Consider the following 13,570-nt stretch of genomic DNA (forward strand, 5'->3'; position numbering starts at 1 on the left):
TGAAGCAGCGCTTCCCATGCCGGACACGTCCCTTGAGAACTGCCTCAGGAATAAAGCGGGACAGAAACAAGTCTCCCGGAGGCCAGGGAGAAAGAAAATACCACCTGATGGGTTTTAATCATACAGCACATTTATTTGTGGTTAGCAAGCTGACAGCAGGCCAGCTTATTGCACGGCAGTGAAAGGCTTGGTGACACGTGAGATTATCAAAAAGGTGGAGGGACAAATATCAGGCACCTCTGATTATGATCTTTTTATTTAAGTAGGAGATTGAGACGTGATAATACGCAAAGACCACCTTCTTTCAAGCAGCAGGGTCCCACATTACTCAGCTCTGAACTCCAGGATGCTGGGCAGTGGCTGCTGAGAACAAGGGGAATTCTAGTCAGCTAAAGCCGGTGTAGATACTGAGCAAAAATGACAAAATACAAACGGGGAGAAAGTCTGCAAGGAAAGGTTTGTGAGCTGGGGAGGCAGAGATGTCCATCTTCTGACTGTTGGTGTTAAATATTGCTGTCGCCTCTTCACCTGAATTAAGTGTACGATTGGTTTTTCTACCACAACTAGTTTAGGGGGCATAGCGTTGGTCAGCTAGTGCTTTTCTTGGTCTCAGTTCTGATTTTACAGCAGTAAGGACAGACAGCAAGATGGAAAATGGTTTCTGTAACAGGAAGACTGCAATGCCAGACACTTTTCAAATGCTACCCCAGATAACTTGGCCTGGCTTGCAGAAAGGAAAGTGCTTGGTCTGGGATGGTGCAGCCCCTGTGCTCCAGTGTAAACCAGAGCTAAAGGTGGTTTTGTGGTAGATATGAAAGAGCTGTGGGTTGGCCTGCTGGGCATGTTCTGCCTAAGACGAAGCATGTTGCAGTGCCAGGTGCTGAGGAGGTTTTTCCCTGCCAGGGGGCAGGCTGGCACACATAATCCTAGGAGGAGGGTAGTGACAGCTGGTGATGTGGAATGTGTTGCAGATGCAGTACCAAGTGTCTTGCTTTGTGAACAACCCCAAGTCACCTTCTGTTCCCTGTGCAACATGGCATGGCACCACTGGATGTAGTCTTGTGCTGTGTGTGCTTGCTCCAAGCATGTGCAGGTTCATCGATATAGTGAAACCCTCCTGCTGCCCTTTAAGTACAAATCCCCCTAGAGCTCCCCCTTTCTTTCACAGCAGTGACCACTTCCCCAAGCTTCAAAAGTGCTGAGGAAGCCCAGCTCAATCTTGCCCCCTTAGAAGCAAAACACAAGACAGGAGTTTGAGTGAACTACAATACACCACAGTGTTTATTAACTCTGCATTAGTGTGATAAGCAAAACACTACATCCACGGGAAATCTCCCCACACTCTAAGCTTGTTCCTTCTGCTTCTTCATCAGCTCCCTCAGCTGCTCGATCTGGGTAGTCACGCTGCTCTTGGCGGTACCGCCCAGGGCAGTGTACTGCTCCACGCTGTTGACAAAGTTGAAGACCTGGGAGACATCGCTGCTGAACTGGGGGCTGGGGAGGCAAAGAGAAAAGGTGTCAGTGAAGGGTAGTGGGTGCTGGTTGCTGACTTTACATAAGGGAGTGGAGGCTGAGCCTTATTCCAAGGAAAAGCCTCTGGCTGCTCTGCCTCTGCTCTTGCCAGACAGGAGCAGCTCGTGGTAGACCAGAGTCAGCTCCAAGGGGAGAGCGAGGAGGCTAGGAGCCTGATTTCTCTGGAGTGCTGGTGCCTCCAGGTCAAGGCATGAGCTGCTTCCAGGCCCTCCCAGGACTTGCTGCCCATGCCCTGCTCAAGTTCAGTTGTAATGCTGTTGTCCCCCTTTAGTTATTACAGGCCTGGCAGTAGCAGCACTGATATTGAGGTTGGGAAGATTTCTGGGGTGCTGTCAGGCCTGGCCTGTTTGGTGAAGGCATCATAAGAAAGCTTGTAAAAAGCCAGACTCGTACCTGCCTTCTGAGGGGAGATGTGGCAAAGTGATAGTGATACAAACCTGATGCTCTTCAGGTCCTCCAGACTGAGTTTATTGATGGTGATGCCTTTGGTCTCGGCAAGGTGGACGGCCTTCCCCGAAGCAGTATGGGCTTGTCTGAATGGCACCTGTAATGAAAGTAAAGTGCAGAGTCAAGTGACCAGGCAACTGGGCTGCAGATTCAGGCAAGAAAGAATGTGCTCTCATTTTGCTTTGTTGGTTTGATTTCACTTAAAGCAATGCAACATAAAGCTCTGTTTTTTGACCCATAGTGATCATCACCTGGGGACAGAACAGAAGGCCTCATCTCAGGCCCTCACTGAGCAGTATTCTGCATCTAAAGAAGTCACAGCTCCAGGCTTCCCTACTGCACTTACTCCTTTGCGAACCAGGTAGAGAGCCAGGTCAGTAGCCAGCATCTCAGGGGTCAGAGCCTTCTCCATGTTCTCCTTGCTGATCTGTAGAGGGAAGCATCAGAGGGAGACATGATCATCTGCTCCTCCTTGGGGAGGTGTAAGTGGTCACACTGAGGGGACTTCATTGCTAAGGGACTAGGCTCTCCAATGACTTTTTCTGCAAGCTAACCCCCAGATCTAAAGTGTACCTGAGCTGCTGCTGTGGTGGGGGCATAACAAGCTGTATGAGTGGGCAAGAGGCTTCATCTTAGCACCAGTCTAGAGCTCCTGTGGCTGTGCTGTGCCGAGAATGTGCCCCACAACCATGTGTGATAGTGAGAGGCTGAAGCCTTACCTGGAGGGTAGAGATCACCCCAGTGGCAACCTGGAGCACAGCAGTCAGGGTGTCCACAACATCAAAGACAGCCTCCTTGTCCTCCTGCGTGAGAACATGGATACACATCACTGTTAGATGGAGCCCAACCATATGGGCAGCCTGGCCAGCAGAGGAGGCAACATGTCATCTCTGGGGCTCCCACTGGGGTGGGGTGTGAGCCGCAACATGCAGTGCCTCAGCACTTTCTTTTTTAAAATCATCCTGCACATAATCAGGGCAATGCAGTGCAAGAGCCTGCTCCCAAACCAAAGACAGCTGTGCCGGTTCAGAGAAACAGACTGAAGCCTAACAGCAGTTTTACCTGCAGGTCCTTGTTGTAGGTGCTTGGAAGTCCTTTGAGAACCATGAGAATTGAAGCCAGCTGCAGAGAAACAGGCAAGGCAGTTAGCTTGCAGAAGAGGAGCACTGCCCCAGCAGAAGGTCAGAGCCCACACTGGGCACAAGTCTTTTTTCACACAGAGGCATGAAGGAAGATGCTTCAGCCCCAAAGTGAGCAGCTCCCCTATCCCTCTTCTTTCTTTAGCACACTCACCCGTCCAAACACACGTCCAGCCTTGCTGCGGATCAGTTCCAGGCTATCAGGGTTCTTCTTCTGAGGCATCAGGCTGCTGCCAGTGCTGAAAGAAAGATGTTTGCAGTGTAACAGGGAGCAAGGCCCCAATCCCTACAGGATAATATAGGTTGTGCAGCAGGCTGGCCTGGTCCTCTGTGAGCCATGTGAGTGCCACCTGTTTCGGTATAAGCAAGCACTGAAGCAAGTGCATGGAGTTTGTCATGTGTGCCAAAGCAGAGCCTTTGTTTTTGCGCTCTTGTCTGGTGCTACTGCCCAGGGCTGCCTCTCAGCGAGGAGAGAAATCAAAGGATACTTAGCAGGCCCTGCAGAGGTGGCATCAACAGGCAAGAGTGTTTTTGTGGCCTTGGGGAGGCAGGGCTGTGGCTGTGCCACCCTGAGAGACAGGAAGTCTGTTAGGATTGCAAGCCCCGGCTGTTCAGGGAAGGGCTTGGGCAGGAATTCCCAGCAGAGGAGGAAGTTCTGTGCCTGCACATTTACAGCCCAGGCCTGCCAGCAGTCACTGGGGAGGAGCATCCGCTGAACACAGACATGGTTGAGTTACCAGAGCCAGAAATCAGTGATCCTTAATGAGGAATGCTCACCCTTAGCCTGCCTTTCTGCCAGGCTTTTTGTGCTCTGGGGAGTTGATTTGTGTGTCAGCCTTGTGCAGCAGGGAGCCCCCAGCCCTGTCTCAGTCTCTCAGGTGGAGAGAAGGGAGGAGGAGAGGCTGAGGGAAGGGCTGGCTGCCCAGGGACCAGCACCTACCTGAAGGCATCAGAAAGGGTCAGGAAGCCAAACTCGCTGGTGCTGTAGATGATGAGATCTTCAGCCATCTTGCTAAGGTGGATCATCAGCAGGGTGGCAAAAGAGAGGAATTCCACTGCAGGAAAGGTAGGAGGTCATTTAGAGATTTTACCCACCTTGTTAATGAAGTTAACTGGGAAGGCCTCTAGAGCCTGCTTCTAACATGGTGGAGGGAAGAAGCGATGGAGTCGTGCTTACCCACAAAGTCTCTCTCACTAATGGCATCCATGCTGTTCAGGCTGATGGAAGCAAACTCCAGCTCTGTAAGGAAAGAGGTGGACAGAGCAATCAGGGTTGGCACGGCTGGAGCTTGAAGGCAGCAGGCTGCCCCAGCCTGCAGGTGACTGTGAGCCCTTGAGTAGCCCCAGGAACATAACCATGCTGAACTTTTATGCTGCACGGGGCCTTCACTGTTAGGCCTATCCCTGTGCATCTATCCCCCCCTCCCACATACTTCAAATAGAGCTGTGCCACCCCATTCTAGGCAGACGTTACCGCTACGCAGCATCTCTCTGTCAATGTCCAGGGGGTTGCCAGCCAGAGCACCGCTGCCAGGGAGAGAGAAACAGGAGTCACTTATAACAACCTGTCAAGTCCAAAGATGCACAGGGAACAGAACTCTCAAGATGTCAGAGAGCCAAGTGATGCCCAGGGATTCCAGAAAGTTGGCTGTTACCTTCCCAGGGGCAGGACGTTGATCCTCTTCTTCACCTCTCCCAGGCGCTCAGAGTCACGGGTCAGGGCAACAGCATGGCTGTGAAGGGACATGAGAGAGAGAAGGCATCTGAAGTCAGGAACTGTCTCACAAACTGAGAAGGAATTGTGGCTAGGTGGTAGGGGCATGCTGAGAGTTGGTCTTCAGAGCCAAGTCAGACTGAACATGGGGACGTCTTCACAGCCTGCCACATTTTGTGGCAGGCTGGAGGGTTTCAGTTCTGTGCTACCAGAGTATGCTAGGCTGCTGGGGTGTTGCTGTTGCCCCAGGGATGGAGAAGGCTCCCTGGAGCTGAGTGTGGAAGGTGGTGGTTACCTGAGCAAGAACTGGCTCCATCTGATGGGCTGGGCCTTCTGCAGGTGGGTGTAGCCAGGCAAGATAACATCAATTTCTCTGCATGTGAAAGGAGAGAAAGAGGTGAGCAGCCCCTGTCAGAGTAAGGGCAGCACACATCAGGCTATATCCCCAGCATCCATTAGGCAAAGAAGAATGTCTCTGAAGTGAACTGTGGAGAAAGAGGGGCTTTTGTCTTTCCCTACATTATCCCAGACTGCCTGGCTGTAACTTCCCCTGCAGAAGTCTGCTGTCCCAGCAAGGCCAAGGCTGCTGGCTGGGGAAAGGACTTACATGGCAGCACGTTCCACCAGGGTTTTGATGAGCTGCAGCAAGTGAGTGGAGATGACAGAGAGGGAATTCTTCATGAACAGCTTCAAGTCAGTCACAACCTGGACAAGATTGGCCATGGTCAGATGAAGGGGAATGTGGCATATTTAGTGACCAAATACAGTTCAGCAGAAAGAATTGGCAGGTTTCTCTCCTCCTTGTTCCATGTGATAGATCAGGACATATAACCAGAACAATTCCCTGCTCCCTGCTTTGTGAAAGTTGCTGTATCTTTCTTTCCAGTAACAGAAAGAAAGACCAGTACTTCCAGTGCACTTCTAAGGTATTGTCAGCTTTGGATAACATAATCTCCAATTTACATAAGTGTCATCAGCAGAAGTCCTAACCCCAAAAGATGCAAAGCACCCTGCCAGTAAAGTCATGGATTCAATGGGCTTTCAAAGGAAATTCAGTGGAAGTTTGGGGCCTTATACCACTGAGCAACCATCCTGCACAACCTCCTCCCCTCTGCAGATAAGGGGTTGTACCACCACTAGTTTAAAGCTCTAGGGAATACATGCTGGAGAGAGTAAGAGCATGTGAAAGATGGCAGAAAATTTTGATAAGGAATGGTTGGGGAGTAGCATAGGAGAAAAACAAGTGGCTGTATACATACCTGATCATTCCTGCTTCTTCCAGTGTGCAGCTTTCCAGCAATATCACCAATCAGCTCCTGAGGACAACAGGAAGACTTCCATCAGTGTCTGTATTCTAAGCAGGAGACTTCCCACAAGAACAGACCTCCTCCCAGCCTGGAAGGGACTCAGCTCTAGGATTCTGTAAGTAGCTATGGGATCTCTTTGGGGAAGGGCAACTTTGGGTTCTGTGCTTGTACAGTGCCGCTTCCACAAAAGGGATCTTGAACACTCTTGACCACAGAGTCAGTACCAGAGTTGCTGAGGACTGTTATAGTGGGACAGAGGCAAATGCACTTAGTGTCAGGCAGATCTAGCTGGAGAGGGACAGGAATAAGAGGTTAGAGGACCAAACCTTCAGTCTGCGTTCGTTGGCAGTGTGGATATCCTCATCGCTCTGTTTCACCACAAAGACTCCCTTAGACCATTCCTCAGAGATCTACAAACAGCAGCAGAAACACCAGTCAGACACTACTGGGGAAAGCTGGCTGTAGGTATCCCCAGCACATACCACTTTCTGCCATCCTAATGGAAGTCACAAAAGCTCCAGCACTGCTGTTCTTTCCCCTCATTCTATATAGCACTTGGTGGGGATTCATCTTTTTACCCTTGCTGATTCTGCAATGTTCTGTCCATAGGAGGACTTAAGCGTTGCAATGAGAAAGCGAGCTGAAATGTCAGTCGTTGCTGTAGCATTGTCCACAAAGATTTTCCTATACAAACATTGTATAGACTCCCCATTGTCCATGGCGGGTGAGCAACAACAATGGATATTTCAAAAAAAAAAGCGCTTAGCTGCTGACTCCTCTTCACCCCTATACAATGCTATGCATTGCCTTCTACTAACTCAGGCAGCCAGACACAAAAGGATCCCAAGCGCCAGCGGAAAAAGAATATTCCTAATTCACACTGAAACAATTCCTCGGGAATGCTCAGTTTGAAGAGGATGGGGCCCAGGTCACGCTGAGCACATCTCACTGAGGCACCAGCCTTCCGTAATGAGCACCCACAGTAGGCTCATCGGGGCTGCTAGGCTCTCGTTCCTGAGTTTTCAGCTGGTTCACCTCCTACTGCCTGGCTTTGGTGCCTTTAGCTAGATGCAATCTGAGCGTCCATCCCCTGCCCAGAGTGTCCCTCAGAGTACCAAGAGGACAATACACATGGGCCTCTCTGGTTCTCCCTGATTTAGGGCAGCATTCCCTCTTGGGAAGGCATTTCTGCACATGCCTGGTGCTAAGGAATAGCAGTTGAGGGTACAGAAAGATGGTTTTAAAGCAGCAGCTGAGGGAGGTGCTGTCTGATAAGGAGCTATTTGTTGTAGTACTGTTGTGGGGATTGTATGTAGGCCTGAGCACTCATGACAGTTTATGAAGGAAATAAATACCTTTTCCAGGCCACTCAGGATCTTCTCTAGTTCAGTCTTAGTTAGGATCCCAGCCTTCTCCAGGGCTTTGGCATAAGCCATGCTCCCCTGGATATCAACTTCAGACAGCCTCTGGTCATAGGCAATGGAAGAGTTGAGCTTTTCCATGATGGGATCTGTGCTTCCACTGAATCTTCCTCCCCAAAGTTTATCTCCCTGTGAAAGAGGAAGAGGCAAATTAAAAAGGCATAATAACTTCTATTAAAGTTCTAAGGACAATGTAATGTCCATTGAGCTTGTTATCCTACATAGAGAGCAAGCTCAGCTATGTTCTTTCAGTGCAGTAGCACTGACCAGAAAGCCCCTGGACTTTATGACCTTTGACAGTTATTTGAAGAGGTGGAGAGCATTTTACTGTTGCTAGCCCTTGAGCTGTCAGGTCAGGCTCAGGAGTCCAAGATACTTTACCCCTGCAGGACTCTGTAAGGAGTTTGGCTTGGCCCTGAAAACAAATATCAGGGCATATGGTGCAAGAGAAGCATGTATCTAGCTTTTAAGGCTGCTTCTTGTCACTGACCACCTGATAGCAGTGAAAAAAAATAAGCAGTCACAGGGAATACAGTGAAAGCTAGTGTCCTCTATTTTTTGGAATAAGGCCATTGTTGTTGTGCTAAGGAGATTTTTCTGTTTGACAAATAGCTATGGGCCAGCAGAAGCTGCATTATCAAGTGTTTGAAGTTGCAGTTTAAGCATCTCCTGAGTCCATGATGTGCTTACAAGTTTTGGCAAGAAGTTAACATAAAATCAGCTACAGTACTGACTCTAGAATGGAGTCTGGGTATCTTTTGACATCAGGAGCATTCAGAAAAATAAGTCAACATATAGATGGTTTTAAAATACATAGGAAAATTTTTTCTACCCAAAATAAGATTAATTTATTGCCCAATTCCTGCCATGCATCACAGCATGGTTTGAGTAAAGCTTTTTCACCAGTGTTTCAGCAACTGAATGGATTCACTAGCCAAGAACCACCAGATTTTTGTCTATCTGGATAGGACACCTCCTAAAGCCCTAACTCTGACAAACTTGCATGGAAATAGATAGGAATGTTACTTGTACAGAAACCTTTAAACCAATTCAAAGTCTCAAAAGCATCTCTCCAGCATCAGCAGGCTGAGAGAAGAAATTGGAGAACATTTAAAGGAAGGCCCGGAATATAGTCACCATTGCAGAGTAGATAATTGCTGATCTGCTTGATGTTTAAGCACCCCATCAACCCCTTCTCGTTCTGTACATTGTAACTACCATGGACAGCAAAAAGCTGTCTGGGACAGTTGCAAACTAATCTGTGCTGGGGTTTTATCAGTCAGCCAAAGGACTGTTGAGTAACCTTAGAAACTTTTTTTCCTCCCTAGAGACTGTCTCCACATCTCAACAATGTGTCTGAGTGGACAGCGGGCAGAAGCCTACAGAGGTAGGCATTGCACGTGCTTTTTCATATCTTTGCAGCAGCTTTGTCAGCAAGCTGAGGGGAGGGAGAGGGGAAAAAATGCCAGAATTAAAGAAGTGTTAGAAGTCCTCCATGTCAATCCAGTGCTTACAGGAGTATGGCATATAGGCTGTAACATTAGAAGCCAGTACCTGAGGCTAAGCACTTCAATGGGGAACTGCTCTGCCTAGGCTTATCTTCAGCATTATGGGTTTCCACCAAATTAAGAGGTGGGTCAGCAGAAACATTGCAACAGATACATTTGCAATAGAGAAATCAAAACCGAAGGATTAGTTTCAGCTAGTTACAGGGCTCTGGTCAGAGAAGGAAGTGACTACAGCCTGGCACTGATGGACACTGGTGCACAGCCAACAGCAGGGTAAGCCAGGGCTGTAGGAGCTGCTCCAAAGGCAGGAAGCACGAGTCACTAAGACAACTAGTCACAGAAAGTGAAAACGCAGCTTTGGTACAGAGAAGTATTTATACAGGCTTTTGTAAAGTACCTGCCTAACCACAGGCCAGCAGGAACAAGCTGCATGGGCTATCGCGAGCTGTCCTAGGTAGAGGGAAGAGCCCGAAGGAAACGGCAGGCTGTGCTGCCAGAGGCTCTGATTTTAGCAAAGCTGAACTCGCGTTAGACAGAGCACCCCAAGAACACCCCCAGAGTCCCCCGAAGTAAAAAAGCACAGCTCACCCTCGCCTCGGATGCCATCTCAGACGACGTTTTGCTCGCGTGTGCGGCGATCCCAGCACCTGGTGCAACCTGCGGAACAGCGAGGCTCGGCTCAGCAATGCTCCAGCACCACGGTAGGACAGGACCCCGGGACCCCCGCTGCCCACCCGGCCCTGCTCACCGTGTCCACAGTGCAGCCCCGGTGGCTCCGTGTGTTCCCAGTCCCTGCTGCCCCGCTTTTACCCTCCTCGGAGCCGGGCTGGGGCGGCTCGTCCCGCCCCGTCGGGGCGGGGTGACCCCATGGCCAGCCCCAAACCCGCCGCCCCCTCCCCTCGAACCACCCGGCAGCACCGGGGTGTTTCTGCTTTGCCTTTCCCAGCCTGCTGCCACGGCATTTTTTTGCTTGTCTGTGCGCTCAGAGGTGTTTGGGGGAGCGCAAGAAGCGCATCCCCTGGTCCCCTGTGGGGTTGTTTTTCCCTTTAGACAGCCCTGTTGTCACAGGACCGTAGGACAATTCAGGTAGGAAGGGACCTAATACAGACGTCTTTTCTATGCTCTTTTCTCAGTAGTACCACTCATCCCCTTGCCGAGTTAAAGAGCAAGTCTGGGGTGCAGTGGGATTGATTAGGGTGTGCTGGTTTCTGTGGCAGAGGGGACGCAGGCAGGGTGCCTTGGCTTAGCACCAGGCTTGGCTGCATCTTTAGCAGCTGGGTGTCCAGAGTGCTGCCTTCAGCATCAGCCCAGAACAAGGCTCAAACTCTCTGTCTGGATTCGTACCCAGCTCTTAATTCACTGCTTCTCCTACACTTCCCCTCATGGTCATGTTTTTCTGGGGAGATGACCCTGTTCCCTTTAGGACTAGCGGACCCGCAGACACTGACCCTGTGCCTTTTAAGACTAGCAGACCTGCAGACACACACAGCATCACGCTGCCTACACTGGGAAAACTTCTTTGAACCATTTTGTCGCCAGTTTCCTTCCTCCCTCTTCTGAAGTCCCTCCTGTTCAATGATTCTCTCATCTTGTTGATCTTTTATGAGTGTCTTTGCCCTTATGGCAGGCGTTGTCAGGAGGCTGCTGGGAAGCTGGCAAAACAATAAGCACTACACTTAGATCCAGAATGGATCAGATACAGGGAAAGGCTTTACCTCTTGGTGTCCATGATACGGGCTCAGGGTTGGCTATGTGGAACATGCACAACATGCAAAGATTGTACCTCCCCCTGTCTAAAGACATGGTACAGGAGTTGCCCAAAGGGATAAAGGGTAGGAGGAAGATGCCCAAGGCACTGCAGTCAGGAGGGCTTAGAGTGCACCCAGCCAGTCCAGGCACCTCTCCCCAAGACACCTCATTTTTGACCCACAGGGCTAGAGAAGAGAAGATGTGGCACCGTGTGGCACTTCCAGAATTCCCCAGTATCAACTTTGCTAGATGAGTTTTTATGCCATTAAGCACCCTATGTATGTGTGATATGTGACAGCTCTGATTTTTAAATATTACCTGTATTTAAACAGTTAAATATAACAGTGAAAGCTCTGGTTGCTGTTCTATTACTTCCAGGCCTCTTTGTAATTTTTTCCACTTGCATCCCTCTGTAACAGGAGGTATAGAAACAGCTGAAGAATCCCAATGACATTACTTTGTGTTGCCGCTGGTGAAGAGAGGTCTGGATGGACACATTTGGGTGTTGCTGTCTCAAATTCATCCATGGTGCCTGCAGGGGACGTTGCAGTCACACAAATGCATCTGTTCTCGCTACTCTTTCGTGACCGCAGAGCAGTTGTTTCTTCAGTTGAAAGCTAGGGGGCAGAACGACCAGGGATAACAGCGCGTTTAGGAGAGAAAATACTCAGTGGGACTTTTTCAGCGTGTGAAAGTAGGTTAGAGATCTTTTCCTTGTGGTGAACCCAGTGAAGGGTCATTACACTACTTAGTGTAATGTTTCAAGTGCCCCTGTGTAGGTTTTTTATCTGCTTGGGTGCCAGATCAGAGTTACGTAGCCATCTGCTGAGACTTTCAGTAGTTCATGAGCAGCCGACATGTCAGCCTGTACGTCTAAAAGGACAGTGTATGAATTCATAGAATAGAATAGAGCCATAGAATAGAATCAGGAAGGTTGGAAAAGCCCTCCAAGATCACCTGGTCCAACCATCCCCTTACTACCACTGTCACCCACTGAACCCTCTCCCCAAGCACCCTGTCCAACCTTCCCTTGAACACCCCCAGGGACGGTGACTCCACCACCTCCCTGGGCAACCTGTCCCAACACCTGACTGCTCTTTCTGACAGAAATGTCTCCTCATTTCCAACCTGAACCTTCCCTGGCACAACTTGAGGCCATTCCCTCCGGTCCTATCACTGGTTACCTGTGAGCAGAGGCCGACCCCCAGCTCCCCACAGCTTCCTTTCAGGGAGTTGCAGAGAGCAATGAGGTCTGCTCTGAACCTCCTCTTCCCCAGCCCAAACACCCCCAGTTCCCTCAGCCGCTCCTCACAGGACTTGTGTCCCAGAACCTTCCCCAGCCTCGTAGCCCTTCTCTGGACATGCTCCAGGGCCTCGATGTCCTTCTTGTGGGGAGGGGCCCAAAGCTGAACCCAGCACTCAAGGTGTGGCCTCATCAAAGCAGAGTACAGGGGGATGATCACCTCTCTGGTCCTGCTGGCTACCCTATTCCTGATACAAGCCAGGATTCTTGGCATAAATGCCTTCCTGTCATCTGTGATGGAGCAGGAGTTAAAGCCCAAGTTACTCCTGAGTAGCGTCCAAGACACTGATCCTTCTGTGGAATAAGTTCTATCACAAAACTTCTGTGATAAGGGACAGGGTTTTAAAAACCCAGATCACAATGAGTCATAGTAGGGTGGTAGTGAAAGTCTGAAGATACTCCGGGTCACAGTCTCCTATAATGTCTGGAGCTCCAGAGACCTTCACAGTTCTCTCCCAGTCTAAGTTACTCCATAATTTTTAAGAAAAGGGTGGTTGGGTGGGAAGTACCAGTGATCATGAGCTACTCATTTAAGTAGGAGACCAAGAGGTGATAATCTGCTAAAACCTCTGTTTTGCTTTCAGTTTGGCAGGGCCCTGTGTCACCCAGCACCAGCTATGAGGAGCAACGCCAGACACTCGCTGGTAGGAGCAAGAGGAAATCTGCTTGGCTGAGGGTCTTAAGGTACAGAACCGTAGCTAGAAGATACAGTCAAGGAGACTATTGGCACAAATTGAGAAAGTTTATGGGAGGGAAGAAAAGAGCTGTGAGCTGGAAATGGGGAGCTAATCCTTCTTCTGACTCTGTTGGTGTTGGGTGTTGGTGTCACCTCTCCCTCTTTTGCACCTTCCCCAGATCCGTAAGTTGCATAAATGATTTCTTACCTCATCTAACCTATCTAGAGAGTGAGACAAAGTGACAAAGTGACAAAATAGAAACAGAGCAGGAAGTAACAGAGCAAACACAGAGGAGGTTTATGGAGCAGTGATTGAAATGTGGTGTTCTTTAAATGCCAGGAGAACAGATCAGGTGTAGGGCCAGAGTACAGGGAGACTGGGGGTGGAAGGAAGTGCTGAAGAAAGGGAAGTTTTTGTTGGTGGTGCTTTTCCTCCATATTTAAAGCACTAATGCCACAAAGGTAGGATGAAAGCACATTGTGTCTCCTAGGGTACTTCATTAAAGGCAGGAGATTTAGCTCAGGGCACTTTGCACGGTCCTGTCTATGCTAGAGCCCTTAACCAACACATAGTGAGGCAATGCTTGTGTTACTCCCGTTACCTATGTGTGCTGCAGAGTCTTGCAGTGCTCTGAGTCAATAATGTGTTGCTGTGTCAGCATGGAGGGCAGGGTGCTGAGCAAACCACCAGCTTTAAAATGCTGTGACAAAAAAAAAAAAAAGAAATTGCCCATGACAACAAGCACTATTGTGCTGTGAATTCCAGGTTCAAG

General features: G+C 49.6%; 1 protein-coding gene across 1 annotated transcript; it reads right to left on the minus strand.

Moving 5' to 3' along the window:
• Positions 1–1,252: 1,252 nt before the first annotated feature.
• Positions 1,253–9,930, minus strand: LOC311421340 (argininosuccinate lyase). The gene is made up of 17 exons (XM_084493104.1): positions 9,818–9,930; positions 9,658–9,726; positions 7,496–7,690; positions 6,467–6,550; positions 6,093–6,149; positions 5,441–5,538; positions 5,129–5,206; positions 4,775–4,852; positions 4,594–4,646; positions 4,297–4,359; positions 4,060–4,174; positions 3,274–3,358; positions 3,043–3,102; positions 2,700–2,783; positions 2,327–2,407; positions 1,971–2,077; positions 1,253–1,494 (listed from the first exon to the last, which is right to left on the minus strand). The coding sequence occupies exons 2-17, from the start codon at positions 9,673–9,675 to the stop codon at positions 1,344–1,346; spliced, it is 1,407 nt and encodes a 468-aa protein (XP_084349230.1). The 5' UTR covers positions 9,676–9,726; positions 9,818–9,930; the 3' UTR covers positions 1,253–1,343.
• Positions 9,931–13,570: the final 3,640 nt, after the last annotated feature.

This window comes from Aythya ferina (genome assembly GCF_964211825.1).
Source record: "Aythya ferina genome assembly, chromosome: 19".
Classification (NCBI taxonomy): domain Eukaryota; kingdom Metazoa; phylum Chordata; class Aves; order Anseriformes; family Anatidae; genus Aythya; species Aythya ferina.

Bases quoted from the DNA above. Each gene is read 5' to 3' on its own strand.
- LOC311421340 (XM_084493104.1), bottom strand. The intron at 5,539-6,092 runs GTATGTATACAG...AATCTTGTCCAG, and splicing joins GAAGAAGCAGGAATGATCAG to GTTGTGACTGACTTGAAGCT. The intron at 1,495-1,970 runs GTTTGTATCACT...TTGCCTCCCCAG, and splicing joins GAGGACCTGAAGAGCATCAG to CCCCCAGTTCAGCAGCGATG.